The 27,138-nt window shown below is 35.3% G+C and overlaps 2 protein-coding genes and 1 non-coding gene across 5 annotated transcripts; all 3 read left to right on the top strand.

Moving 5' to 3' along the window:
- Positions 1 to 2,069: 2,069 nt before the first annotated feature.
- LOC131629532 (RNA-directed DNA methylation 4-like) lies at positions 2,070 to 5,358 on the top strand. Of its 2 annotated transcripts, none has more exons than XM_058900317.1 (11): positions 2,070 to 2,299; positions 2,375 to 2,455; positions 2,538 to 2,687; positions 2,775 to 2,855; positions 3,145 to 3,233; positions 3,354 to 3,425; positions 3,659 to 3,789; positions 3,875 to 3,990; positions 4,665 to 4,740; positions 4,818 to 4,888; positions 4,981 to 5,358. In XM_058900317.1, the coding sequence occupies exons 1-11, from the start codon at positions 2,218 to 2,220 to the stop codon at positions 5,085 to 5,087; spliced, it is 1,056 nt and encodes a 351-aa protein (XP_058756300.1). In that variant the 5' UTR covers positions 2,070 to 2,217; the 3' UTR covers positions 5,088 to 5,358. The 2 variants fall into 2 exon arrangements, with proteins under 2 accessions (XP_058756300.1, XP_058756299.1); XM_058900316.1 differs by having other exon boundaries at positions 4,966 to 5,358.
- Positions 5,359 to 15,944: 10,586 nt separating this feature from the next.
- LOC131629524 (uncharacterized) lies at positions 15,945 to 18,782 on the top strand. 2 transcript variants are annotated; one of them, XM_058900306.1, is made up of 2 exons: positions 15,945 to 16,229; positions 18,512 to 18,782. In XM_058900306.1, exons 1-2 carry the CDS (start codon positions 16,059 to 16,061, stop codon positions 18,692 to 18,694), a joined length of 354 nt encoding a protein of 117 aa, XP_058756289.1. In that variant the 5' UTR covers positions 15,945 to 16,058; the 3' UTR covers positions 18,695 to 18,782. The 2 variants fall into 2 exon arrangements, with proteins under 2 accessions (XP_058756289.1, XP_058756290.1); XM_058900307.1 differs by having other exon boundaries at positions 15,964 to 16,229; positions 18,515 to 18,782.
- Positions 18,783 to 19,694: 912 nt separating this feature from the next.
- Positions 19,695 to 19,768, top strand: TRNAI-AAU (transfer RNA isoleucine (anticodon AAU)). Its single transcript has one exon. It is a non-coding gene; the product is annotated as a tRNA-Ile (tRNA).
- The last annotated feature ends 7,370 nt before the right edge of the window (positions 19,769 to 27,138 follow it).

Below are 27,138 nucleotides of genomic sequence, written 5' to 3'. Positions count from 1 at the left end.
AGTTTAAATTTTATAAATAAGAAAGAAATAAGAGTATTTAAACAAATATGATTTCAATTTCAATACTCTTATTAATACTCAACTTAGTGTAATTAATTTTTTGTAAAAATTAATGGTAATTGTCATGATATACAAACTACTTATAATATTGTTTTGGATTAAAACTACTTACCACAACAAACATCACCTATTGCGACAAGTATAATTGTCATAAAAAGTGTAAAAATAAAATATGTGACAGTTACAACCTTCACAAATAGTATAACCACAACAATATCCCATATAAAATAAAATAAAATAGATTCGATTACATTTATTACCTTTGAGAGAATAGAGAAGTCGCCGAGCTAGCCGCACTCTCGGTGCGATCCTCGCTCATAGTATTGTCGGAACGGTTATACATGTATCTGAAAAGCAGCAGAGAATAGTCAATTTGACTTCAAAAAATTAAATTCACCATTCCAGTACCGCTAATCAAGTGAAAGGGCGTGCGCCTAGGCAACAAGGACGACGTCCTCGGCCAAAGCCCTCAAACAAAGGCGTCGGGGAACATCCTCGCCCCGACAACAAGGCGAAACGACTAGCCAAAATCACCTAAGATTCGAGGACGCCACAGCATAAACTAGGGCACGAGCGGAGATTCGCCCGTGCAAACGCTTTTTCCATCTTACCGTGCACAGCCGTCGGAACAACGACAAAGCGTATAAACAGCCATTGTTAACTAGCGACGTCAAAAGTCCAAAAAACGACTAAAATCGTCTAACACCAACAAACTACCAAAAAAATAGCTAGAACTAAGTTCCTCCTATCCTAATCCACACGCATTTCACCTAATAACAGAGATAAAGCAGAAAAAACTAGAAAAGTGAGCTGACTTATGTGGTCGGACTACGACACTCTGATTTCTCCATTGCACGTTAGAGGTACGTAGGCATATGGTACGAACGCCTTATCAGGCGACTTTTCTTTTTATCTTGCTTATCCTTTCATTGCATGTTCCCTCAGCACATTGCATGTCACACACACACCCCCTTAAATTAGAAACTAGCGAGATTGGTTCTTGTGGAACATACGTGAGGGGTGCTAATACCCTATCCTTGTGTAACTGACACCCTTACCCGTTCTTTGTTCGCGAGACCTTGTTGTTTTCTTTTAGGTTTTCTTTGATGTTTTTCGTTCCCCCGCGTAGGATAAATAAATGTTCAATGGCAACTTCATTGTTTTTGATGAGTTTTCCAGTTGCTTCAGTAACCATTCGACGGATGAACCCTTTAACTTGACGTATATGAATAACGGTTTTAGGGTTTTTCGATCCTGCCATTTGTTTAAGGACCCTACTAATTATTTAGGCTGGTTAGAGAAGATAGAAAAGAAGAAATCCCAAGTCTAGAAAGACATGAGTATTTTCAACTTGATTCAGCTGTCCAAAACAGGGTCTACCTATTGCCAAACCATGTTAGTTTCTTCTCAATATTTTTGGGATAACACCCATCATACCTTTCATCTTCCTTATGGAATGGTGACATCCACAAGGGGTGGAATAAGAAATTCCTTTTTTTATATGGTTCTCTTGAATCGATTTATTTACACACCCTTAAATGTAAACAAAAATGGAGAATAGTTGAACTCATACAAATTCAAGCTTAATGATGCATGAAATAAAAGATTTAGAGCGTAATTTTAGTTATTGGTTCAGATCATCAGTTTTGTGGTTCATATAAACTAAAATCGATAACCAAACCAAACCACATCAATTTTTATTGATTGAGTTCGATTTTGGAACCAAACCAAAATCAATCAACTTTTTCAGTTTAGTTTAGTTTAAATTCTCAATTTAATTAGTTTTTTCTAATCTACTTACATCCACATAAAAATGAAAAAATAAATGTATTTGTATTGAATTGTGTTACAATTTTTAAAATTTTTTAAAGTGAAAAACAAAGTCATTAAATTTTATTTTATTTGAGACACAAGCTCCCCAACCAAACTAAATACATAAATAAACGCGTCATATCCAGTCAATTTTGACATTAAATTGCGGGTTAACCTATTGAAATTTGAAACTTTGGATAACAGATTGGTCAACCTGGGTCCAACCCAACCCGTTAAATTGCTTTCGCTAACCATCACTAAGTTATAAATAAGCAGTTTTTTTTCCTCGTAGAAGATTGATTTGTGCTTGGTATCACTATCAAGCAACTCCTCCATCTGAAACCCATGCGGAGTCTCGAGCGCAACAATATGACCGAAAGCTCTTTGTCTTCGCTTCCACGCAAACTTGTCGTCGTCAGGCTCAATCGTAAACCCTCTCACTATTTACTTCACGCTTTATTCAACCCTACCTTGTTATAACGTTTTTGCATTCACAATGTAGCCTTGGAAATCAATGAGAGGTCATTGAAGCGCACTCTATCGGATTTTAGAAATCTATCAATCTCCGATTCTTCTCCAAACAGTATGCTTCTATTCTATTCTTTTTCTCTCAATTCTTTTTACTATTTTTATTACGAAGATTGAAGGGCAAAGTGGCAATGTAGGGTTGGAAACCATTGAGAGGCCATTCAAGCGTCTTCTATTGGACCCGAAAACAACCGTGACAGAGAGCTCTTCGGTTACTGGTCCTCCATGCAAGCGTGTGTTCGTTAGGGTCAAACGAAAACCCTATCAATCTCCACTTGATGCTTTATGTAATTCTCCCTTCTCCTTTTGTTTTTCTCATTCAACAATGCTTTTTTGGGTTTTACTTTTACTTTTACATGACATTTTCTATCTAGGGTTGGAAATCAACAAGAGGCCATTGAAGCATCCTCTCTTGGATTTTGGAAATCTATCAATCCTCAATTCTTCTCAAAACAGTATATGTTTTTCTCTTTCTCTCTAATGTTTTGTTTTCTTTTAGGAGTGATAGCAACACTTTCTTTTCAGCACTCTCTCAAACACTCACTTTCTTATTGGTTGTAGTATTGGTTGTAGTATGTGTGGGTCTTCACTTTGAAAATAGGTCCCACATAAAGTGGTAGGACCCACACATATTTCAACCAATAAGAGAGCGAAAATTTGAGAGTGTTGAAAATGGAGTGTTATTAACATTTCTCTTTGTTTTATTATTACTCCCAACAATGTAATTCCTCCTTTCCTTTTTAGTGGAACTTCATAAGAAGCTGGTTTTGGTGCAACATGTCAAGACAATAAGCAGCCCTGAGGACACTTTAGATATTGTGCACTCATTTCTGGTTAGTATCCCATCTAGATCATCATGTACAATTCTTTCTCTGTATGATATACGAATGTTGTGACGTGTTTGCTTTTGAATATGAATACATAATATCGTGTTGATTGGCTTGTTTTTTAAGGAACCTCGTTCCAGAAGTGCTTCTGAATCTAAGACGAAAGTTGGGAAAAGAAACAACTTCAAAAAAGTTAATGTAACTCTCTCTTCTTGACTTCTTATATTTCTTCTATTTATGCTTAATATAGTTAGTTAGATTAGTTTGGTAAAAAATTGTTCTCTTTCTTTTGTTTATAGCGTCTCCTTAATTTTTTGTGAAATAATCTAGTATGACACTCTAATGACGGAGGGAGTATATTCAGAGATTGGAGTAATTTATATAACAAGTTTGCTTGCACAATTTCTTTTATGCCTCATTGTATCCCGCAGTCTTCAGCTATAGATGATCGCTTTAAGCAAATAAGGAAGACAGCAGATGAAAATGCATTACTGAAAATATGCCAGTTTTATGACATTGTTCGTGTTGACTCTGAAGAAAAAGTTAAAGAGGTGCAAAAGGAGTAAGTATTTTCAACAAAGTTTGGTCATTATCTTTGTATATGAACAATTGTCATAAAAAAACACTTATCCTGTGAAATAATGCAGAGATATCTCCTCGGAGGATCAAAGACTTTTGGCTAATTTCATCCCTCTACTGATAGATGTTATTCCTAAGGCTGCTGCAGAGATTGAAGCTGACATAAGTGTTCATTCCAAACAAGGTTATTACTTGTTGTTTAGTTTCATACCGATCTTACTACCTTTGCCTCAAGTTGCATTTATTTTATCGGACAACTTTAAGACCAACGATGTTGTACGTGACAAAATATTGGGCGATAATGAACCCATGAGAAAATAAACTAAGTATAACAAAGATGAAGATATTGTGCTAGATGTGCGATAAGACTATATAAGATAAGATTAGAAATGTCAAAATTAGAGACCATGTTGGAATAACATCTATAGAAGAAAAAATGGTGGAGAATTGGTTTAGGTGGTTTAGACTTGCAGAGATAAGACTTGTTGATTCTGCAGTAAGGAGAGTAGATCAGAAATAACTAGAGGTAGAGGTAAAAGAAGACCTAAAAACTATAAAGAAACAATTAAATTTTTTTTCAAAATTAACGACATGGTTAGAAACTTGATTTTTGATAGAGTATTATGACATAGTTTAATCCATGTAGCCGACTCCTCTTCGGGCACATAGATCAGGGAACATCTTTTCTCAAAAAAGAAAAATATATTTTGCAGTTATCTTCTGGAATTTTATCAATGCTATATTTTCATGAATACTTCCAAAAATTATTTGAAACTTGTGGTTGCTGACCTACTCATTTGTATCTAAGCTGTTTGTGTTTACATTGTTATGGTGCACTGTGCTATGTGACGTATACAGGAGACTATGTTTATGATCTTTACACTCTGACGGATGAGAGGATGGAAGAAAAAGATTCTTCAAATTCATATCCACTGTGGGTATTTCATTTATAAATGTTTAATCTGATTTCTTATTCTTGCTTCTTGACACTGTTGTGCATCTCTGACTTAGAGTTCAAGTTGATGATGAGCATTTTTATGATGGACCTGACGATTCGGATTATGAAACTGACTACTCAGATGGTATTTCCCCGTGTCTTTTTTCACATTTACCGTTAATTTAGACCGCTATTGATTGAAAACTAATTTACACTTGTCAGACGTTGACACTTCAGGGATTGATTATCCGGCCAAGTTTTCGGAAGAAGAAGGTTCTGAGTGTGAATCTGAAGAAAGAAAGCATGACAGCTCTTATAATGAATTGTCAGATGAAAATATATAGGCAATGATGATGATCTGGTGGATGATGAACATTGTAGGTAGTCTTACCAATGAAGCCATCAGATTTTACATAAGATTGATGTTTTGATGTTTATAGCATTGCTTAGTTTGTTGACTTGATGCCTTGTATATTGGAGGTTAGGGATGGAAAAAAGAATCAAATTCAATGGGGGTATTCACAAAAACACCTGTTATGAGGGTTGGTTATTAGCCCATGAAATGGTTTGAATCTAGATAGCTATAATACTAGAAGATTAACTTCATCAACAATAAAATCCAAGATTAACTTCATCAATAATAAAAGTATCTTTTCTTGTATATAACTATAAAACTAGAAGTATACGTTTTGATCTTGTTAAAATACCTTCAAATGCATTTCCCATATATTATTTTTATAGACGTTAAACTGTGAGAAAAAAAAACTTAAATTTCGTTTTATAGTAATAAATAAAAAATCAGACATGGTATGGTAGCATACGACTATGTTACTGTTACGCCACAAATACAACAATGACTTATTTTTTCATTAATGTGTTAATATCAAAAAAATTCTTAAATATCATTCACTCACTTTTAAAGACATAATGTCTTTAACCAAGCGTTTGGGCTTGAGTGACAAAATTAGACCATTCAAATTAGCACAAGAAACCAATCGTTAGTTGGTTCAGTGGTGATTGGCGCTGAATTTGGTAAGGAGAACCACGGTTCGATCCCCCGCAACTACGATCGGGAGGGGGCTGGAACCACTTGATGCCAGAACTGACCCCCGAACCGGACTAAACCGGTGGTGATAATCCAAAAAAAAAAAATTAGCACAAGAAATTTTTATTTAGAACTTTCATTGATGAGTGGTCCTATACTGATGCCAGGGTCTGCGCCAGCGAACTTTCATTGATGAGTGGTCCTATATTGATGTCAGGGGCTGCGCCAGCGGTCATCGCTACTCCGGCTAGATTGGGAAAAAGTGTGGATGAAGTTGGCTGCGCTGACGGTCATCGCAACTCCGGCAAGATTGGAAAAAAGTGTAGATGAAGTTGATCTGCATGAGAGGAGTACAAAGAAAGTCAAAGACAATGCGTGCGAAGGAGTTTACGTATCAGATGTCATTCCTTAGCCATTCCGAACTTTCATTGATGAGTGGTCCTATACTGACGCCAGGGTCTGCGCCGGCGAACTTTCATTGATGAGTGGTCCTATATTGATGCCAGGGGCTGCGCCAGCGGTTATCGCTACTCCGGCTAGATTGGGAAAATGTATGGACGAAGTTGGCTGCGCTGGCGGTCATCGCAACTCCGGCAAGATTGGGAAAAAGTGTAGATGAAGTTGATATGCATGAGAGGAGTACAAAGAAAGTCAAATACAATGCGTTCGAAGGCGTTTACGCATCAGATGTCATTCCTTAGCCATTCCTAAGGAAGTGATGCGATCATATAGGGAGATTGTAACGGGACGAAATATTGAGGTTACCGAAGAGGAGAGTATGGAAAATGTGGAAGCTGATTAGATCAATTCAGATGGGATAGGAAGAATCTAAATCGTGGAAGAGAAAATAGGAGGGTATGAATGTCCCGCGTTTATACTCTTTGAAGCGGAAGAGATGCGAATTCAAAGACCTTGAAAAATAGGGGTTATAGTAAAACTCTTGGGAAGACGAATTAACTACAAAGCATTGGAGAATCGTTTGAATCAGATGTGGATGAGGAAAGGAGTCATAAATATCATAGATATAAGTAATCAGGGCCGTCTCAAACTATTTTGAGGCACTGTTCTAATATTTAAAGAATTCTTACTAAAAAAAATCAAAACAAAAATGCCAAATCAAAAAATATAATATTCAGAATTTCAACAAAAAAAATGTGGGTTTTATAATTTTTTTTTGAAATTAAATTAATTTTTTAATTTTTTTCTCATATTCAAAATCAAACTTTAAATCTTAAGAGATGATTAACAATTAGTAAATAAAATTACAAATTAAAATTAACAATAAAAAAATAAGAATTAAAATTTAAAAGTAAATTTATAAATTAGAAAGATTAAAAAATTCTATTATAATATATAATATACACTTGAATTTTTAAATTAAGATGTCCATGCAAAATAATGAAAATATAATATTATAAAAGATCAATATATCATAGGAACAACTTTATAATGTAGCAAAACTGTACAATCCACCTTAAATATTTAAATTTTAAAACATATTAATATATTAAGTTTGAATAAGATATAATATATTAATGAGAAAATAAATAATTAAGATACTGTATTGATATCCATAGAAAATAAATAAAAAATATGATCTTCAAGTTATTAAAATTCAAAGCCCCATAACATATGTATGTTAGTAATAATAAGAATTAATTATAAGAACTTTGTTATTTAAAAATTTTAGTGAAAATTAAATAGAAAAAAGAAAAAATGAAGCGTGTACATGATTTTGTTTATCCGTTGTTATGCGAAATTTTTTATTTGAGTTTGATATGTTCGTTGAATTTGTTACGTAACTTTATTACCACTGCTATCTAATTACAAGTTATAGAAAAGTCAAATTCAATTTTTCTAAAATTTGTTGTGTGCATAAGCTTTGAATTTGGAGTCCCTTGTACTTTTAGTTTTAGAGGCCCTGTGTAGTGGACTAGGCTGCACAGGGGTATAACCGGCCCTGTAAGTAATGGCTATTACTTAGTGGCCTTTCCTCATGAAGATGATAAGCGGGATGCGTTAGCGAATGGTCTGTGGTTCATATATGATCATTATCTCACAACCAAAGATTGGATGCCCAATTTTAAGCCTGATTGCGATACCATTGATGAGGTTGCCGTTTGGGTTCGCATTTCAGGCTTGCCTATTGAGTATTATAATGCGATAGTTTTGACGACAATTGGTAATCGTATTGGTAGTACGGTCAAGGTTGACAAGAACACTATACAACAAGAGCGGGGGAAGTATGCAAGAGTTTCTGCCGCGGTCAAAATTTCCAAACCACTGTTGGCTATGATAAGTATAAGAAATAAAAATTACAAGGTGGAATATGAAGGGATACATCTCGTATGTCTTGCCTGTGGGAGATATGGCCACTGCAAAGACGGCTACCCTTACAAGGAGAAGATTAATGATACAGGAAGGAATGGACAAAGAATCAATAATAAGGAAGATGGAGAAGGTACTTCAGTAGTTGCTAGATTAAAGGAGGGAGTCGGCCCGTGGAAAATTGTCCAAAAACAGGAGAAAGACAAAAATGATTCTGTCGGCCGAAAAAGCAGTGCTCCAGTGAAATTTAATGCTAAAAACTTCAATGGAGGATCGCGATTTAATTATTTAGGTGAGGAAGAAAGTGAAAGTCCTGATAATGGTATAATTGAAAATAATATGGGTGCTGTTATTTCCAATTCGGGAAGCGTGGAAATAAAGACGAACATTTCAGGAGAGAGAGGAAAAAACAATGGTTGGAATATGGTGCAAAAAACGAGGTTACTGGGTGCAAAGAAAAATGTGAAAAGAGTTATAGCATGAAAAAGAGACAACACATTAGTTATTCATAACGAGGACCTTGTCGAATCTTTGATTGTTTTGGGAATTAATGGGGGTAATCATAAAAGTAATATCGATGCAATAATTGGAAAGAGAAAGAATGGTCATGGTAGTGGCGGATTTGGGAGAGTAAAAAAAAAACAAGGAAATGAAAGTGGCAATTCGTGGTGCAATAAATAAGGAGAAAACAAGTGGAGCAAGAAAGAAGTCTTATGAGGATATATTTGGAAACACTTTTAGTAGTTTAATGTAGATTGAAAACTAAGCAAAACATTGCAACGTGGTGAGGAGAGAGAACCTTATGTTGAAAAAGTCCATAAACCCAACATTTAACCATTTGCATGGTAAAAAGGAAGCTCATGTAGAAAACTATGATCCCCTGATCAACTAGAAGTCGTGAATCCTAAGGAGAATTTTATTTTTCCTAGTGCATCCTGCAACATGAATTTGTAGGAAGAGGATTGCATGCCAAATGGAAAAGATAATGATACGATGGTGGAAGAAGGCAATGCGACTCCTTTAACTGCTTGAGATGGATTCCTGGTTGTTAGGTTCTGTAATCATGATGTTTTTTTTATGATTTATACAAACAATAGTGTTATAGTTTGGAATTTTCGAGGAGCGGCTAAAAAAGGTTTCTATAGATATTGTAAGCAATATATAAATAACCCCATGTTCGTGGTACTTGAAACTCCTTTTTTAGGTTTTGATGGATTTCAATTAGGGGAGAACTGTGGATACTCAGGTGGAATTGTTGTTGTTTGGAAAGAGCAATCTACGTTAATGCAAGTGTGTATGAAGCATAATTAGTTCAATGAGATTGCACGCATCTCTAAGAAAAGAGGTGGAGCTCCAGTGTCTTTCAAGAAATGCACAAATTTTAGGCAAAGAAAGAATGATTGTAAGCTTAGGGATGTGGAATCTTATGGTCCTAAGTTCACGTGGCGAGGGCCAATCTTTCATGGAGGACAACACATTTATGAAAGGCTTGATCGAGTTATTAGAAACGACGATTGGAGGTGGTATTTTCTGGAAGCTCAAGCTAAGGTTCTTGCGCGAGTAGAATTCTCCGACCATCATCTGTTATTGATTAATACTCTACAAATGTTCCTTATGAGAAAAGAATGAGACCTTTCATATTTGAGAATGCCTGGCTAACTAATGATACATATGAGGACATGCTAAAAACTAATAATGATATATATGAGGACATGCTAAAAACTAATAATGATACCTATAAGGACATGCTAAAAACTACTTGGAGACAAGAAGATGATATGATAAAGAACCTTCATAAGTTAAAGGAAGGAATTGAGGAATGGAAGTTTTACTCTTTTAACTAACTGAAGTGTAGGAAAAAACAATTGTTGTCAAAACTTAATGGAGTGCGAATTCGGCTACAAATTCATGATAATTACGGGGGCATGCTAAAGCTTGAGAAGGAGATCCAAACGGAGTTGAGTTCTATCCTTAAGCAGGAGGAACTTATGTGGTTCCAACAATCTCGTACGAAGTGGCTCGCTGAAGGAGACCTGAATACAAAGTATTATCATCACATGATAACAATTAACACAAGGAAGAAAAATAAGATCCTTATGTTAAAAATAGATGATGGGCAGTGGATAGAGGATACTATGCTTTTGCGAAATCACGTTATGGAATTTTATAAAAAGTTGTATGGCCATAGCAATAAGATTTGTCAATGGATCCAAACTGAGATTTCGTTCTCCAAGCTGGGCAATTTGGATATTTAGCGGATGAAGGAACCAGTTAAGGGCGAGGAAATTAGGAAGACTATTTTCCGTATGAAGCCTTGGAAGGCACTAGGACCAGATGGTTTCATTGTTGGTTTCAACCAGAAATCATGGGGGACAGTCGGAATGAACGTTTGTGACTTTGTGCATCAGGTTTGGCATAATCCTGGGGCTATTGCAGAAGTGAACAAAATAGATATTTGTTTAATTCCAAAAGTGGATCATCCAAGCAATGTTTCTCAATATCGTCCCATATCCTTGTGCAACACAATATATAAAGTTGTGAGCAAGGTAATAGTTGAGAGATTCAAAGTTTATATAGAGAAGATTGTGTCTCCATATCAAATTAGGTTTGTTCCGGGAAGATCAATACATGAGAATTTGATTATAGAAAAAGAGGTCATGCGTTGTATGCATAGAAAGAAAGGAAAGAAAGGTTTTTTTTTGCTATTAAAATCGATTTGTCCTAAGCGTGCGATAAGATTGGTTGGGAGTGCATATGGCGTGTTCTTACTGAAATTGAAATACCGAAGACATTAATTAATATCATTATGCATGGTGTGTCGAGTGTGGAAACGAATATTAATTGGAACGGGAATAAAGGTGATTATTTCCGTCCGAAACGGGGCATTAGACAAGGTGACCCTCTCTCACCTTACATCTTTGTCCTTTGTATGGATAAAATCAAGCATCTGATTAAAGAGGAGGTGCATAAGAAGAACTAGAATGCATTTTAGATCCGAAGAAATGGTCCAAAGATATCTCACTTAATGTTTGCTGAGGATCTATTACTATTTGGAGAAGCTACTGAGTAGCACATTAAGTGTGTTATGAATACCTTGGATAAATTATGTGATATCTCTGGTTAGGAAGTTAGCATGGAGAAGTCCAGCATCTTATTCTCGCCAAATGTTACAAAAGCCACTAGAACCAGAATTATGCAGGCAACTGGTTTTAGAGAAACATCAGAATTTGGAAAGTACTTGGGAGTTCCTTTTAGTGGCAGACCGTTAAAGAAGAAGGACTTCGAATATATCATGGAACAAATTTCGACTAAGCTCGCGAGCTGGAGAGCTTCGTATCTTTCTTTTGCAGGCAGAATCACGTTGGCCAAGAGTGTGATTGAAGCAATTCCAGTTTTTCCCATGATGACCAACCTTTTTCCAAAAGCGTTTGTTAAAGAAATTCAACGACTGCAACATAATTTTATCTGGGGGGATACACTAGATAAGAAAGGAATGTATGTTGTTGCTTAGAGTGTTGTCGCTAGGCCAAAGGATTATGGGGGCTTATGGATTAGGGATTTGGAGAGCTTGAATCAAGCTTGCATCATGAAGGTTGGCTACAAGTTATTGCAGAATCCTGAGGAACTGTGGTGCAAAGTCATGCTAGGAAATGCTAATGAAAAGAATCTTAGCGAAGATATGACTTACAAGAGGTCAGATTCAAGTCTTTGGAAAGGAAGTATGCAGAATTTTAATTTTTTACTGGAAAATAGAATTTGGATCATTAGGGATGGTAAAAAAGCCGATGCATGGGGATATTCTTGGATAGCTCAGGGGTTTTGCATCAAAGATCTTGGATTTAATATTCCACTGGAACTCCAAGAAGCGAGAGTTATCGATTTGGTGGATGAATATAGGGAGTGTAATTGGCATTGTCTTGCAAGCTCGTCTCCGCAGATTGTTATAAATATTATGCATACTATTCTTCCTCCAGGAGGGGATCGCGGGGAAGACGTGTTAATAGTCCACACTTCGAATACATGTGGTTATTCAGTTAGGGGAATGTATTCTCAGTTAAAGCAAAAAGACAATAGCGAAGAGCATCAGACCTGGAATCTGATGTGGCAAATGTAGATTCCGTAGAGAGTTAGAAGTTTGTTGTGGCTTCTTTGTCATGATAGACTTCTTACAAATTATTGCAAGAGTAAGTGTGGAATTGGAAATGCTTGCTGAGATTTGTGTGGCCATGTTTGTAAGGACGCGTTGCACGTTTTTCATGATTGTAACACTATCAAGCAAGTGTGGAAGGGCAATGAGCCGCAGAAGATGAAGAACCAATTTTATGGTACCAATTTTCAAGATTGGATATTGATCAATATGCAGAAGAACGGTGGAGTAAATATTGGGCGGTGGGATGTCACAGTATTTGGACGTGGCGTAAAAAAGATATGCACGTGATTGATTTTACTAGGCCACTAAATCAGAGTAATATCATTAAGGTGAAAATCCAAGAGTATGGTGAAGCGTTGGAACTTAACAATATTGTGTTGGCTAGGCTTTGGGACGAACGAATGTGAGATGGGAGCCTTCTGTTTTTCCTATTGTTAAATTGAATGTGTATGGAGCTTGTGGGAAGAATAACATTGCAGGATGTGGTGGTATTATAAGGGATGCTAATGGTAATTGGGTATGTGGTTTCTCAAAGTTTGTTGAAAGATGCAACGCATTTACGGCTGAATTATGGGGTGTCTTTGAAGGGCTAAAGATCACTGCATCAAAAGGGTTATAGGAAGGTGGAGTTGAATGTCAATGCTATGAAAGTTATTCAAGCTATCAACATGGATACATTTATAATAGTATTGGTGGAACTTTGATCAGTCAGATAATGCACTTAATGGAGTTGCATGAGTAGGTGGATTTTAAACACACGTTTAGGGGAGCTAATAGGTATGCAGACGGATTAGAGAAATGGGGAAAGACCATTAAAGAGGATATAAATTTTTTTGATGTGGTCCCGATTTGTATTGCGAAGAGTTTCCTAGATGACGCCAAAGATTTATCAGCCTATTGGGGGGGGTGATCTTGTAGTCTTTTGTTTTTCGGGCTTCGGCCCTCCTCCTTACAAAAAAAAAGACATAATGTCTTTAATAACTGATTTAATTTTTTTCTTTCTGATTGTTACCATTTTATAAGATTGATTTTTGTATCTTCGTAATTCTTTATATCAATATTTCAAATTTAATTCAGATTAATCGTTAGATGAATGTACTTTGATTGTGACTCTTGTTCTACATTTTTATTATAGTCTCCTCATCATTGTTTTGATGTGTCTATTTTTCTATCAATTTTTTTTTGTTGAAAATTTTGTCTTTTAACTATATCATTATCTTTCCACCCTTACATTTTTCAAAATATTCTATCGTAACTTTTAATTCTACATTCCTACCTATAACTTTCCAGAAAATAGAGACATTTACACCCTTACATCAATGTACCCGGAACATTTATTTAAAAAATTTCTGAACTTAATTTTTTTTCATCGAATAACTTGCTACAAAGTTTTTGGTTGAGATATATATTCACCAAATAACTTACATAAAAGTTATCCAATAAATATAATCTTTATTAGATAATTAAGTTATATGTTTTCCAATAGTATCCATGTTGTTGACCAGATAACTTGGTTATAAGTTTTTCGGTAGTAATTATGTTGTTCACCAGATAACTTATAGATAAGTTATCCGAAATGCAATTTTTTCAACTTTTTAAATATTTTTTTCCAAAAATTAAGCCTAAAAATAATAGTACATAAGCCTAAAAATACATAATTTTTAATAAAATAGTATATAAGTCTCAAATGATCAATATATAAATCAACTAATCTAATTGGTCGTTATGAGTTAAGTGTAATGCTTGAAATAAGTTTACATTATTAGGGTCGTCCTCATCAGCACCTATGCGATCGATATGACGATATGGCGAAGAAACAATCAATGACAATTATAGACTCGATTAAGCATCATCTAATTGATTAGACAAATATTAAAAGTCTCATAATCAATTGAACATTCCCCTAATCATCTAGCTAGGACCCAAAAATATTTTTTGGTGGTTTTATTTACAAAATGGAAGGCTTCTCAATGTTTTTAGCGTGCGTGATTTAGCCATAATATTTTTAAAAATGCCTTGCGTCTTTACAAGAAAATAGTCACTCAAACATACGCGATCATGCGAGCTTTCACACTTCCTCTCTTTCATACTCTGAAACTTCAAGTCTTTGTATTGTTATCTTTGACTTTAGCGTCACAAAATAACATTGATTCCTCTTAATGAGGCTTGAGATATCTTCATGTTAATTACCATCATCCGAGAGTTTGAAAGGTTAAACCACCGATTATCCTTGAAACCTAAGTCTTCACTTGAAATTCGTTGGATTACAATGTTGAATTTAAACAATTTTCTGGCTTGATTAAGGATAATAGTTTGATCAACAATATTGTGCATATTTAAATGCTTGAGCTAACTTTAGCACTTGTTTGATTTCAAGTATTGTCATCATCAAAACCAAGTAGCTATTATTTGACTTGCCTTCTTGCTATCCATGACCTTACCATCTTGGACCACTTCTTGATTATTCTTGCTAGCACATAGATCCATATATTATACCAAAACTAATAAACGTAATAATGAGTAAAATTAAACTAATGTCCGCGATTATTTCCGTCGCAATACATACAACCATTACAATCTCATATTCCTACCAATAGGATAAATAAGTTATCTATTGAATCTCATTACCCTTTAGATCAATTCTTCAAATTCTATAGAAGGGAGAAATATTAAACACAAATAGAAATATACGTTTTAGTTCCTTAACTTAATTTAATGTTCCGTTTAAATCCTTTAATTAAAAAATGTTACAAATTAATCTCTTACCTTCACTTTTGTTATTCTATTTAGTCTCTTCAATCAATTTCTGGTAAAAAACGATAAGTTCTGTACCGTAGATGTACAATAAGGCTCAAAGTCCAAACGTGACTCAACACTTGTTATACATCCACGCCATCAGAACTTAACGTTTTTTTTCTAGAAATTAATGGAAAAGATCAAATAAGATAACCGAAGTGAAATTTAAGAAAAATGCTATTTGTACACCAAAGTGTACACCTACATCGTATGTACGGACGTCACTGTTCATGTACGGACGATACTATTCACCGTCCGTACATGAACAGTGCAATATTATATTAATATTTTTTTATTTTTTTAAATATTATTTTTTTTAAAAAATATTTTTTTTATGTTTTTTTTTAAAAATATTTGACAATACCTGCAGATTTACTTCCGGATTTACCTACGGATTTGACAATACCTGCGGATTTACCTACGGATTTGACAATACCTGCGGATTTACCTACGAATTTGACAATACCTGCGAATTTACTTGCGAATTTACCTACGAATTTAGGTAAATCTGCAGGTAATGTCAAATGCAGGTAAATCTGCAAGTACTGTCAAATATTTTTTTAAAAAACATAAAAAAATATTTTAAAAAAAAATATTTTAAAAAAAACGTAAAAAAATATTTATATAATATTGCGCTGTTCATGTACGGACGATGAATAGTACCGTCCGTACATATGGTGTAAAATACGGTGTAAATACTTGGGGTGTAAGAATAGCATTGGTGGAAATTTAAAGACTGACTTTTAACAAATTTTAGTTAAAAGATTAAAACAGAACATTAAATTAACTTAGGGGTGTTATGCACTAAATATGTCAAACTATTATTATTATTATTATGAAATGTTAAGTAATTGAAGTACTAGTAATTGTTGCATGAATTAAAGTGGTATGAAAAATTAGAGACGGTGTGCGTGTCCCACCATTAAAAAAAATCTGGAAATTTTGTGGTTGCAATTTGAGTCAGTTTGTGGAGAAAAAGAAAAGAAGATTTTGAGAATGGCGTTGACATCGTGGAACAGGATGAACATAGGTGGTGGTTCATCCCAGAAGACGATGCTGTTTGAGGTATCGTGCAGTAGTAGAAAGCGAGACAGAGGTATCCTCCCATACAAAGTCGTTGAGATTACTCCTCCACCCAAATCTCTTGGCGTTCGTTCTCTTCCACCCGTAAGTTCCCATTCATTTTTCATATTCTTATTCCTAATCTTTCATTCACACTTCCGAATTAGCATTTCACACTTTCCTTGAAATGAATTTTTTTGGTTTAATGGAATTTAAATAAAGTATTGGATGAATACTAGTGATCTTATAATATTGCATGCTTTTGAACTAGTCGAACTTTTTAGACCCTAATCTTTTGATCTTGAGTAATTTCCAAAACCATTTGTCCATTTTAAGTGAAAATAAAGCTATGAAGGAAGACCTCACTCACACGCTTAGTGTGAGTTATTATGGAACGGGCTACCCGAAAAAAGATGTATCTGGTTGGTATAGATAGTACCCATCAATCCTTATAAGATTTCTTTCATGCAGTCTCATACCTGTACGGCCTCAGAATCCCTCTCATTCCAATGTGGCCACCATTCCGAACCATATTTGACCTCGAGTGTTACATGCGGTGCAACCAGCCCTCGCCTTCTTCGGCCTCGGGTGTTACAAAAAGAGAATGAAATTGGCAAAGGGATTTCATTCTACATGATTTTTAATACACGGTAGGATTAAGCACTTAGTCTGATTTTTTAGGTACATAAGAGATCAGGTGGGTGCCCGTCCACCGATATAGTTGAAAAGAAAAGTGAAAACTTGATGACAACACTGTAATGTCTGTTACATGACTAAAATGGTTACGATTGCGAATTGCTTACTTGAATTTCTGGAAGTAATGGCAAAGGGTGTAATGAATAATGTTGCAATCTCAACGTAAGGCCTGTAAATAGTAATATGTTACCACTGACTTATCATTGAAGTCTAGCTAATGAGAATGTATTGCATCAGTTTACCAATTGTTAACTGGAATCATATTTAAGGGTTTTAAGGTCACGGAATTTGAGACTTGAAAATGTTATTGGAAGCTTAACTGAGAGTTGGAGTCCTTTGCTGAAATAATTTGAACTGGCGTACTTAACACCAATTTGTGACAGAAGCTGCTAATTGAAGAACAAAAACTGTCACTGATTTACTTCCTGAGGTGAACCCTCGGCCTACTTAACGGATGGTCTTCTACATGTCTATCAATGAAGGGATTGTTGAATGAGAGAAAAACAGAAAGACATATGGTGAAATCATACATTTTCGATTATACAACATAAACTTTTTGTATAAGCTTAAAAGAAATAAATAAGATAATGTTAGATACTGGATTTGGGCTTAAGCCCAAAAAGTGTGCTGCATTTTTAAAAGTTTACAATTGCTGATGTGGCTGGTTTGTGAAAGGAGAAAAACATGGATAAAGAGCTATTCGCCTCCTTTATTTTCAGTTAGAACCTTGTAAGGTTTTGTGTCATCTTTCTTTAGAGTAGCTCTTTCAGTTGGAACCTTTTCAGTTATAATATCCATTAAAGTTAAAAAACAGTGATTCTGTTTTGCTTCTTTAATGAGCCCTTTTTTATTGGAGTTTGCTTCTCACTCAAAAGAGTGAATGTCATTGGCTTGGAGGTAAATGCCACCATGGAAATAGGATGTAAAAGGAAAAATTCAAGCTCTTTACAGGCTTTCCTAAAATTGACCTTTGCAGAATGGATGGATAAAGTTCTATATTATATAGGTCTTTTGATATGAGAACATGTGATGAAAAAGATGCAATTATTTCTAAGATGTAGGCTGCATATAATTGAAGACAACCCATGTGTTGGACCTTAAAATACAAAACATAAATTTTTTTTAAAAACTCAAGTATATTAATTTTATGCGTTTGATGGTTGTGACTATGATTTTCTTCTTTAGGATCACTATTTTCTTTTAAACTCAGACACTTGTGATCTAAGGCATGTCTGGTGTCCGACACAGGTCCGGCACATTCAATTAATTAATTTTCTCAAATTATTACTTGTGTCATGTCTATTGTCTGTGTTTCTGTTATTGCTTCGTAAACTATTTATCTCTTTTTTCTTAATAGAAAAACATTGTAAGAGAATGCAGATGGGTCCATCCGAGATTAGAAATTGAAGCAACGTGTTTGGTTAACTAGCTGTGAATGTTCCTTTGCCTTTAGGGTTCTGAAAGCAGAAAAGTTATAGTAGATTCTTCGGTTCAACTTTTCATGACTTGTTCAGTAAAGCAATATTTGATCACCTGTCATGTCTTGTATTATTAGCCTCCGGATTCAATCATTCATACTCGTGATCCAACACATCTTAATTATAATTGTGAGAAAGGAAAAAGAAACATGACATATTATTGAGTTGCATCCAAGTAAAGTGATATCATTTATTTATTTTTATTGTTTAAAGCAGAACTTGCAGTGTGGGGAGAGTGTCACAATTGAAGGACAGACTTATACAATTTCAGCTGTGACACTTCGATATCAGCTTCGTAAAGGAAAATACGAACAAAGCGAGAAGAGACTCGATGTTTTGTCAACAGGAAGATACTTAGTAAATTTGTATTTTGAAAATTTATTAGAACAATCTTGATGAATATTGCTGTATTTTGATTCGCAAGATGTATCTAACTACTTTGAGAAGCTATGAGAATTAGAAAAAAACTTTCATTTTTATTAAACTTTTTTCGAAAAAGAATATATATATATTTTTTTATAGAGTGGTCTCCTCCTTTCGTACTGACTAATCCACCCGAGAGCATTACTGCTCTCCGTAGCCTCCGAAAGTTGGTCCTAGGTTTCTTGAAAAGTGACTAACACAGCACATGAGTAAATTATGAGTGATTAAACAAAACTGAGATTCATGGTTTTGATATTGAAGATACAGATGTATATAGTGTGAAGGTGTGGGGGACCATTGCAAGTTCTCACGTGCACAACCAACAAGAATGACAGAATCTTTTATCATAACAGAGTAGTATGTATGTGTTATACACAATAATGTGATCCTTTTATTTGTGTATGTGGTGCCTAGTTGAACACCTGTTTTGTTCATACTCTTGTCGTGTATGTTGCCAATAATTAACATGAGATTCAACAAGTCTGGGGACAGATTACATAGTTAGATTGCACTGCTGACTTGTGACTAAACTTCCAAAGTTATCTGGTTCATAATCTAGCAATTATTCAAAACAAAATATTCAAGGAAACAATCATTTTGTTTTTTACCTGCATGTTAATTATAGGTAAAAATCTTCATGCAGTCTTTTATTTTATTTTTTGAAAATTTTAGTCAGCTATATTTCCTCTTGTCATTTCTAATCTCTTATGTCTTAAAACCTGCACACAGTTTTTTTTTCTTTCATTTTTCATTCAAAATTGATTACAAATCAAAATATTATAGCGACTCAAGACAGTGTTCTTTTATTAGGCAGGACTTTATATTAATATTATTTTTATTATAAGTTAATCAATTAAAAATAAAATAAAATAAATTCACATTTAAATATTTATTTATCATAACTATATAAGCTATATTTAATTGGTCCACATATTAAAGTTTAAATAATTTATATTTTAAAGCTCAACCAACTGGCCCATTAGCTCAGCTTGTTAGAGCGTCGTGCTAATAACGCGAAGGTCGCAGGTTTGAGACCTGCATGAGCCAATTTTTTTTGATTTTCCATCTTATTCAGTCGGTTTCAAAACCGATTTAAAAACAAACGCCTAACCGAGTTAAAAGTTTCCACATTATTTTGTGCATAATGTGATCATCATCATCATTATCTTTATTATTCATATCCCATTTACTAACAAAAATATAAAAAAAAAAAAAAAAACAGATTGTGTTGCTTGTTGCTTTTTCTCAAAGTAGGTGGTTGATCAAGAAGCTCGGGCAAGATTAGGGTTTTGAGATCCATAAAGGAGTTCAAGCATTCTAAAATGATTATCCATCAAAATCAAGGTCCAAGAATGACTCAATTCAATATCAACATCTTCCAAACTCATCTGGTAAACAAATTAGAGTTTCTGACGAGTGAGTATTTTTACATTTAGGTATTTATTTTATGATAGAGAGACACCACATACTCAGTCAAAATCTTAAAGTGTGTGAGTTCTCTTACTTATAAATACTTAAATTTTTATCAATCGTTAGTTGGTCTAGTGGTGAATGACGTTGGACTTAGTAGAGAAGACTACGATTCAATCTTCCGCAAATTAGACCGATGGCAAAAAACAAAAAAAGAAAAAAAAACTCAAATCTAATATTTCCAACTAACACTTTTCTCAACGGGTTTATCTTATCCATGAATATCTTTTTGGTACTTTGGTACTTATTATATATGAGTCCAATTTTCATTTTTAATTATACTTGCCATTTTGAATTAGAAAATAGCGGGTTATTTTTAAAACAAGTTTTTCTTCAATATAATTTATTCTATCATATTTAATCTTTTGAGTAATATTGATTAAGGTTTTTTCTTTACCCACCTCCCTATGGGGGTCACCCCCAGCGAAAACCCCAGTTTACCCCTACTTCGGAAATGAACTTCTGAAGTATTTTTTTTAAAAATTTTTTCTCAGACTTCGGAAGTTCATCTCCGAAAACACCAAATGGGGGGTGTTTTCGAAGATGAACTTCCGAAAACACCTTTTTTCAGATTTTGGGGGTTTTCGGAAATGAACTTCCGAATTATGCAGAAACTGTGTTTTTTTTTTATAATTTTGGAAACAGCCTCGTATTTTTAATTAAAGAAAGACGGCAAATAAAATAAGCGATATATAAACAGAAAATACTAATATACTAATATGATAAGAATAGTGATATATACAAATCGATCCGATCCAAATCCAAATAATAATAGTGTACGAAAAATACAATCCGAAAACAAAAAAAATAAACCCGACCACTACTGGGTATGCCTAACCCTCTCACCCTGGGCCTTCCTCTGCCGCCTGTATGCCGCCGCACGGCCCGCATCAGTGACGATCATCTCCATCACGGCGACTGCCTCTGGACCGCCCTGATGAACGACACCTCGATCCAACGCGTCCCGCCCAAGCATCTCTATCCGCTGGCAGATCGGTAGGAGATAAATGGCGTGGTCATCCTCGGCCTGGTGGTTTTCCAGGATCTCCTCGTGTGCTGGCCTAGGAGCGCCGGGAGCGTCGGGTGTCAGCAGAGGATGTGACACCCGATAGAACCATGTGACGTACCCCTCCACACTGTGCCAGTCCTGGGTGACCCGCATGCGACGGTACTACTCCGGTACCACATGATGCTCCCGATCCTCAAACATGGCAGTGAGCTGCACTCTGGTCACTGTGTCGGGAGCAGCCTCAAAGGGTGACCTGGGTATCATCTGCACAAATCCGAATTGCCGCATGCACCGCTCAGGGAGATACCAGACCATGATGGTAGTCCCGCATGCCAACCGGCCAGAATATAAAGATATGCCGTCAAAGGGGACAATCTGAGTGTAGTCGCTGAATGGCCTCCAGGTGACGTCGTCGTGCATCGTGCGGTCCAAGTACCCACGGTATGGTCCCACCGCATTGTTCCCCCTCTGGAGAACGTATCTGGCGGCCCTGGGCATGGCGTCAACGTACGCAGGATCGATGTGGAAGCCGTGGATGCGGGAGAAGTAGGAGATGATCCAGCTCTGAAACATAAATAAATACGAAACCTAAGTAAATACGAGACACAAATATGAAACATAAATAAATACGGAACAATTAAAATGAAACGTACCGTGAGTAGTGTGCAGGATCCGGTCAATTGCCTCGTCCTCCAGTTGGAGGCCTCATTCAGCTTCTGGTATAGGTATGCCAGAGTAGCTGCCCCCCAGTTCCACTAGTGAACGGTGGTCAAGTCCATGAAGTAGCGGAGGTAGGTCACGTCGACGTACCTCGCACTCTTGTCCACAAAGATCGCAGCGCCTACCACATGCATGTACCAGCACCGGAGAGCGCAACCACGGTGATAATGTGTAAATAGCTCGTCACCCGCATCCTCAGCCTCGGCCGCCGCCACCAGGTGGTGCTCGAAGTAGCGGCTCAGTGTGGTGAACCGGATATGAGGCCCAGATGTCGTGGCGCACTCAAAGTCAGCAACTTCGGGCTCCATACCCAAATAGAGCGCCATCCACTTAGTGGCTTCGACCCTCTGGATCCGGGAGTGGGTCAACAGCGGACCCTTGATCGGCAGGTGGAGAAGACACTGCACATGATGCAAGGTGATCGTCATCTCCCCAACCGGCAAGTGGAAAGAAGACGTCTCCTTGTGCCACCGCTCCACAAAAGCCCCCTGCATGCCGTGGCTGATGGTGGTGTACCCCGTCATGCAGAGCCCACTGAGCCCTGAACCTCTCACAGCGTCATTAAACCACTCGGCAGTCGATTTAAACAGACTGAAAATCTTTCGGGCATGGTTCACCATTTTCAATGGCTCTCTCTCCTGTTACAAAAAAACAAATAAAAAAGTATGTTAAATAGACGGTTAATAAAATATTGAATAAACGTCTAAATTATAAACGGTTAAATAATGTAGTCGGGCAAATTATAAAAAATACCTCTCCCTCCCAGATCCGCCGAGCGACGTGGTCGCGGTAGGATATCAGCACGGAAGTGTCAATGGGCCCTCCCGGGTAGCTGTCCTCCTGCTCATCCTCCTCCCCGGGTGGAGGTTCAACATCCGGTACCCCCTCCGCCTCGTGGTATGGCACTGCCACCTCCTCCTCCTCCTCCTCTCGCTGGCGGGAAGAAGATACCCGAGCCAGCCTACTCCTAGATCCAGATGTAGAGGTACCCTCACCCATCTCCACGAGAACTCGCACACGTCGTCCCCGGCCCTGCCCCCGTCCCTGTGTCGACGCCAGCTGCGCCGCCGCCCGCTCGCGTCTAGCCGACGCAGTCTGGGTCTCTCTACCTTGTCTGATGCCTGCTGGTTGGTTGCCTGACATGTTCCTGTAAACAATGAAATCGATTAATATGCGAGACAACAAAAAAAACTAAAAAAATTGCACTTCTGATACAATTCGGAAGTTCATTTCCGAAACTGGGAATGGAGGTGTTTTCGGAAATGAACTTCCGAAACACCCATGCGCAGAAGTTCTCTGCAACCTCCAATGGCAGACCCCAAAATCCTAAATCAAACCTATGTCTACACATTCTAAACATCCTAAATATCAGTACAAACCTAACCTAATACATTTTTTGCTATTTGTAAACACCCTAATCTAAATTTTAATCATAGATCTTAAAATCAAAATGCTTACCGATTGAATAGATTGGAGGACTTTTGAATGTAGTAGAGCAAGTAGATGGAGCCTTTGATGTAGCTTGGAAGTGGTTTGCAGAAAAATCTCTTTGGGGTTGAGTTTGGAAGAAGATTAGGGTAAATGAATTGGGGGAGGGGGGCTGTTTTGCTTAATCTGCAAAACGCGCAGTATTTCGGAAATGAACTTCCGAAATGCTGTTTTCGGAAATGAACTTCCGAAATAAGACAATTTTTTCAAAAAAAAAGGCGCTTTCGGAGATGCATCTCCGAAAACACCTTTTTCTTGCATTTCGGAAATGCATTTCCGAAGTCAGGGGTAGTTTGGGTTTTTCATCAGAGGTGTACTAAAAGGTTGGGAGGTAGCCAAAGAAATTTCCTTGATTAATAGACTTCTCTTGAATTTATTTCATGAGTTTAAATTCATGATTTGCAATGTTGTTGGTTACTTAAGATTAAGATTGATGTACTTGACAGAGTTAGGTTAAAATGTTTGAAGGGGTCAAATATAAAATAAAAAAACTAATAGTAAAATAATCATTCTTAAATAATAAATTGTATCTAAATTATAAATTTTTCAATCCATTTTAAAATGTGAGGGTTTATCAAAAAGATTTGTTAATAGAGAAAAAATGAATTAAAAAACTACTGTTAAATAATTAATGTCATGAAATCCTAATGCAAAACATACAAGTAAATACTACGAAAAGTGGAGGAAAGAAACAAGTTTAAGTTTTTTTTTTTAAGTATTAAAGTAACTAAATATTCAAATAAAAAAAATGATTTTTAATAGGAATATTCAATGATTGATCCTTTCCTTTAAGCTTTATGTCCTTTTTATTTGTTTCCCGCTATTGAAGGTGTAGAGCCCTACTCATTGTCTTTAGTCTTCATCATTTTATGCCCCATCGCCATTTTCTTCTATCACTTCCTATCCCTTTCCCTTTACAATAGAGCTTAATTGAAGGTCTAGATGCAGATACCCTCTCCAATCTTGTTTCCTACCTAGTGTGGTTAAAGGCTTTCCAAAGCCAAATCATACGCACACAATCAAAATCATACGCACACAATCAAAGGTTTAAGTTATTATTTTGCAGGGACTTATCTCATAACATATATAAAGTATCTTCAAATTTTCATTGCATTCTAAATAAATTTCGATTTATTTTGATCAAAACATATATATGTGTTTCGATCGGAAAATCAAAGAAATTCAAAACTTATTCGAAATGGCATGAAACTTTACAGATCATTTTTATGTGTTATTATATAATTCCTTACGAAATATTAGTTCACAATTCAATCATATTTCAATGTTACGTTGTATCTATTTCATGGAAAATAGATGTTTAAAAAAGTTTTTATTTAATTCACTTTATGCAAAAAAAAAATTCAATTTTTGTAGAAGAGATCTTTATTATTTTATATAATAATTTAAAAAAAAAAATTAAAGTGCGTCTGCTTTTTTATAATCAATAAGGTTAAATTTCTCATTTCGTCACTTGAAAAAATTACATTTATATGTGTTTTGATAAAAAAAATCAAAATAAATTGAGACTTATTCGAAATGTTATGAAAATTCGTAGATCCTTTTTATGTGTTATGATATAAGTCTCTTCAAAAGTTTAGTTTAAAATTCAATCATATGTCAATGTTTTCCTTGTTTTTGTTTTATGGAAAATTGGAGCTTAAAAAATTCATCTTTAATTCATCTCAAATAAAAAAAATTAAATTTTTGTGACAGCAATCCTTATAAGATGATAAAATTTCTTATAAAAAATCATGAAAAAGCCGAAGTCTAAGTCATAAGAATAATGTGTTTGAATTAGCTACAGATTAGCAATGGTTTATGGGTTTCTGTAAAAATGTTCATGTTAGAGATAGATTTAGCGACGGAATATCCGTCGCTGTAAGTTAAATTTATATAAATAATATAAAGTAGAAGACAAAATGTGACGTCGCATCCATGTCAGCAACTTTGTCACGTTGGCATTGCCGCGTGTCAGTGCCACGTCGACTTTATTAATTTAGCATGAGGAATCAAAAGTGTGGATATAAAATTTTAAAGGGACCATTTTTTGAAGAATTTTTTAGAGGGATTACAATTAAAAATGGCTATATTTATGATGACCAATAACATATTTAACCCTTATTAGGATAATTTTGTCTTGTCAAAACTATAAGAAATACTAAACAACTATATTTTCAAGAATTAGGATGGTAATTTCCCCATCCTAGTGGACACCCGCAAAAATACCGATAATGAGTACGAATATGTGTTCAGATAATTTTTCACTAAAATAAGAGGGTATGGGTGCGGGTATGGACACCTTAGTACCTAATCCGCCCCATACCCGCACATTATATATATTTATATATTGAGGAGGGATATATTTACTCCAAGAGTAAGTGTAGAAGACTTACTCCAAATCTTAACTGTTGATTTTCATTAATCTACCGGTTTTAATTGATTATTTAAGCTAATTATTTTTGGAAATACTTTTCCATATAAAAAATTAGTTAAAGCCGTTAGATTAATGATAATCAATGGTTAAGATTTGGAGTAACTCTCCAACACTTACTCTTGAAGTAAATATATATCTCCTCTTATATATTTTAATTTATCTTATGTTATTAAAATGTATGTCTATCAATTTTAAAAAATACTTCAATGTTAAACCATTACGTATTTAATATATGTGTTTGTTTATTTTATAATTCAACAAAATATTTTTTTGAAAACTTTTTAATATTAAGATAAAATGATAAGATATTTTATAATCAATCTATTTATTTTTATTGGAAATGCATGTAACAGGTACGAGTACAGGTACTTACATACCCATAAGGTACGATTGCTAAAGTTGGTGTCTGAACGTGTATCTTCTCGGGTACGAGGATTTTTTTCTATCTGCAGGTATGAGAATGGACACTATAGTATCTTGCCCAAACTCTGCCCATTGTCATCCCTATTAATAATCCTCCCGTAAGCCGACTCTAATTAATCTAGGAACACTATACTATTAATAGCTTATTTACTAACTAACAAATGAATCTAACTAACTATATTTTCAATTTGAAATAAAAAGTACAACAGAAATATATAAAAATGCAGAAGAATAACAATAACAATCATTAATAAAAGTATACGAATAATATGACAATCATATTAGTAATCTTCATTGCACATATATTAAGTCGTCTATAAACTATTGAGTCATTTCAATCTTCTTCTACCATTCTTATAATATTCATTTTAACAGAATAAATTTTCTTCTAGAGAGAATTTGTTCAAGTAAAAAGGATTGTCGATTTGGAGGTTATCTTTTTTATGTTATGCGGGGAGTAAATTTAATCTATCTCTCATTTATTTTTTTATCTACAACTTAACTTCTAGTGTCTAGTATAAGATCTTTAAGTGATTATGGATGCATTTAGCTCTTCCTTTAGACTCTAGGATTCTTTTTTAGGTTTTCCTATCTTTAAGAGTTAAGGCTAAGTTAAATGGAGGGTTTTTTTTATGATTTAACTTGTTATGGAGTGGGCCATTTGGTGTCTGCGTAATGATAAGTTTTTGTGTGCTTGTCAACAAACGTGAAAGAGGTGGAGATTAAGGGTGTTTTTTGTGTGCCTTAGAACTGGTTTCTTAGCAGGTCAACATTGATCTCATTCTCATTCTTTGACTGATTTCAAAACCTTATCATGTGTCTAAGTCAATAGCGGATCAAGAGTTCTGACCTGATATAGAGGTGTTTAGTAGT

The sequence above is a fragment of the Vicia villosa genome, unplaced genomic scaffold, assembly GCF_029867415.1.
Source record: "Vicia villosa cultivar HV-30 ecotype Madison, WI unplaced genomic scaffold, Vvil1.0 ctg.000577F_1_1, whole genome shotgun sequence".
Classification (NCBI taxonomy): Eukaryota; Viridiplantae; Streptophyta; class Magnoliopsida; order Fabales; family Fabaceae; genus Vicia; species Vicia villosa.
The sequence above is the reverse complement of the archived record's forward strand: the minus strand, read 5'-3'. Positions and strand labels throughout refer to the sequence as shown.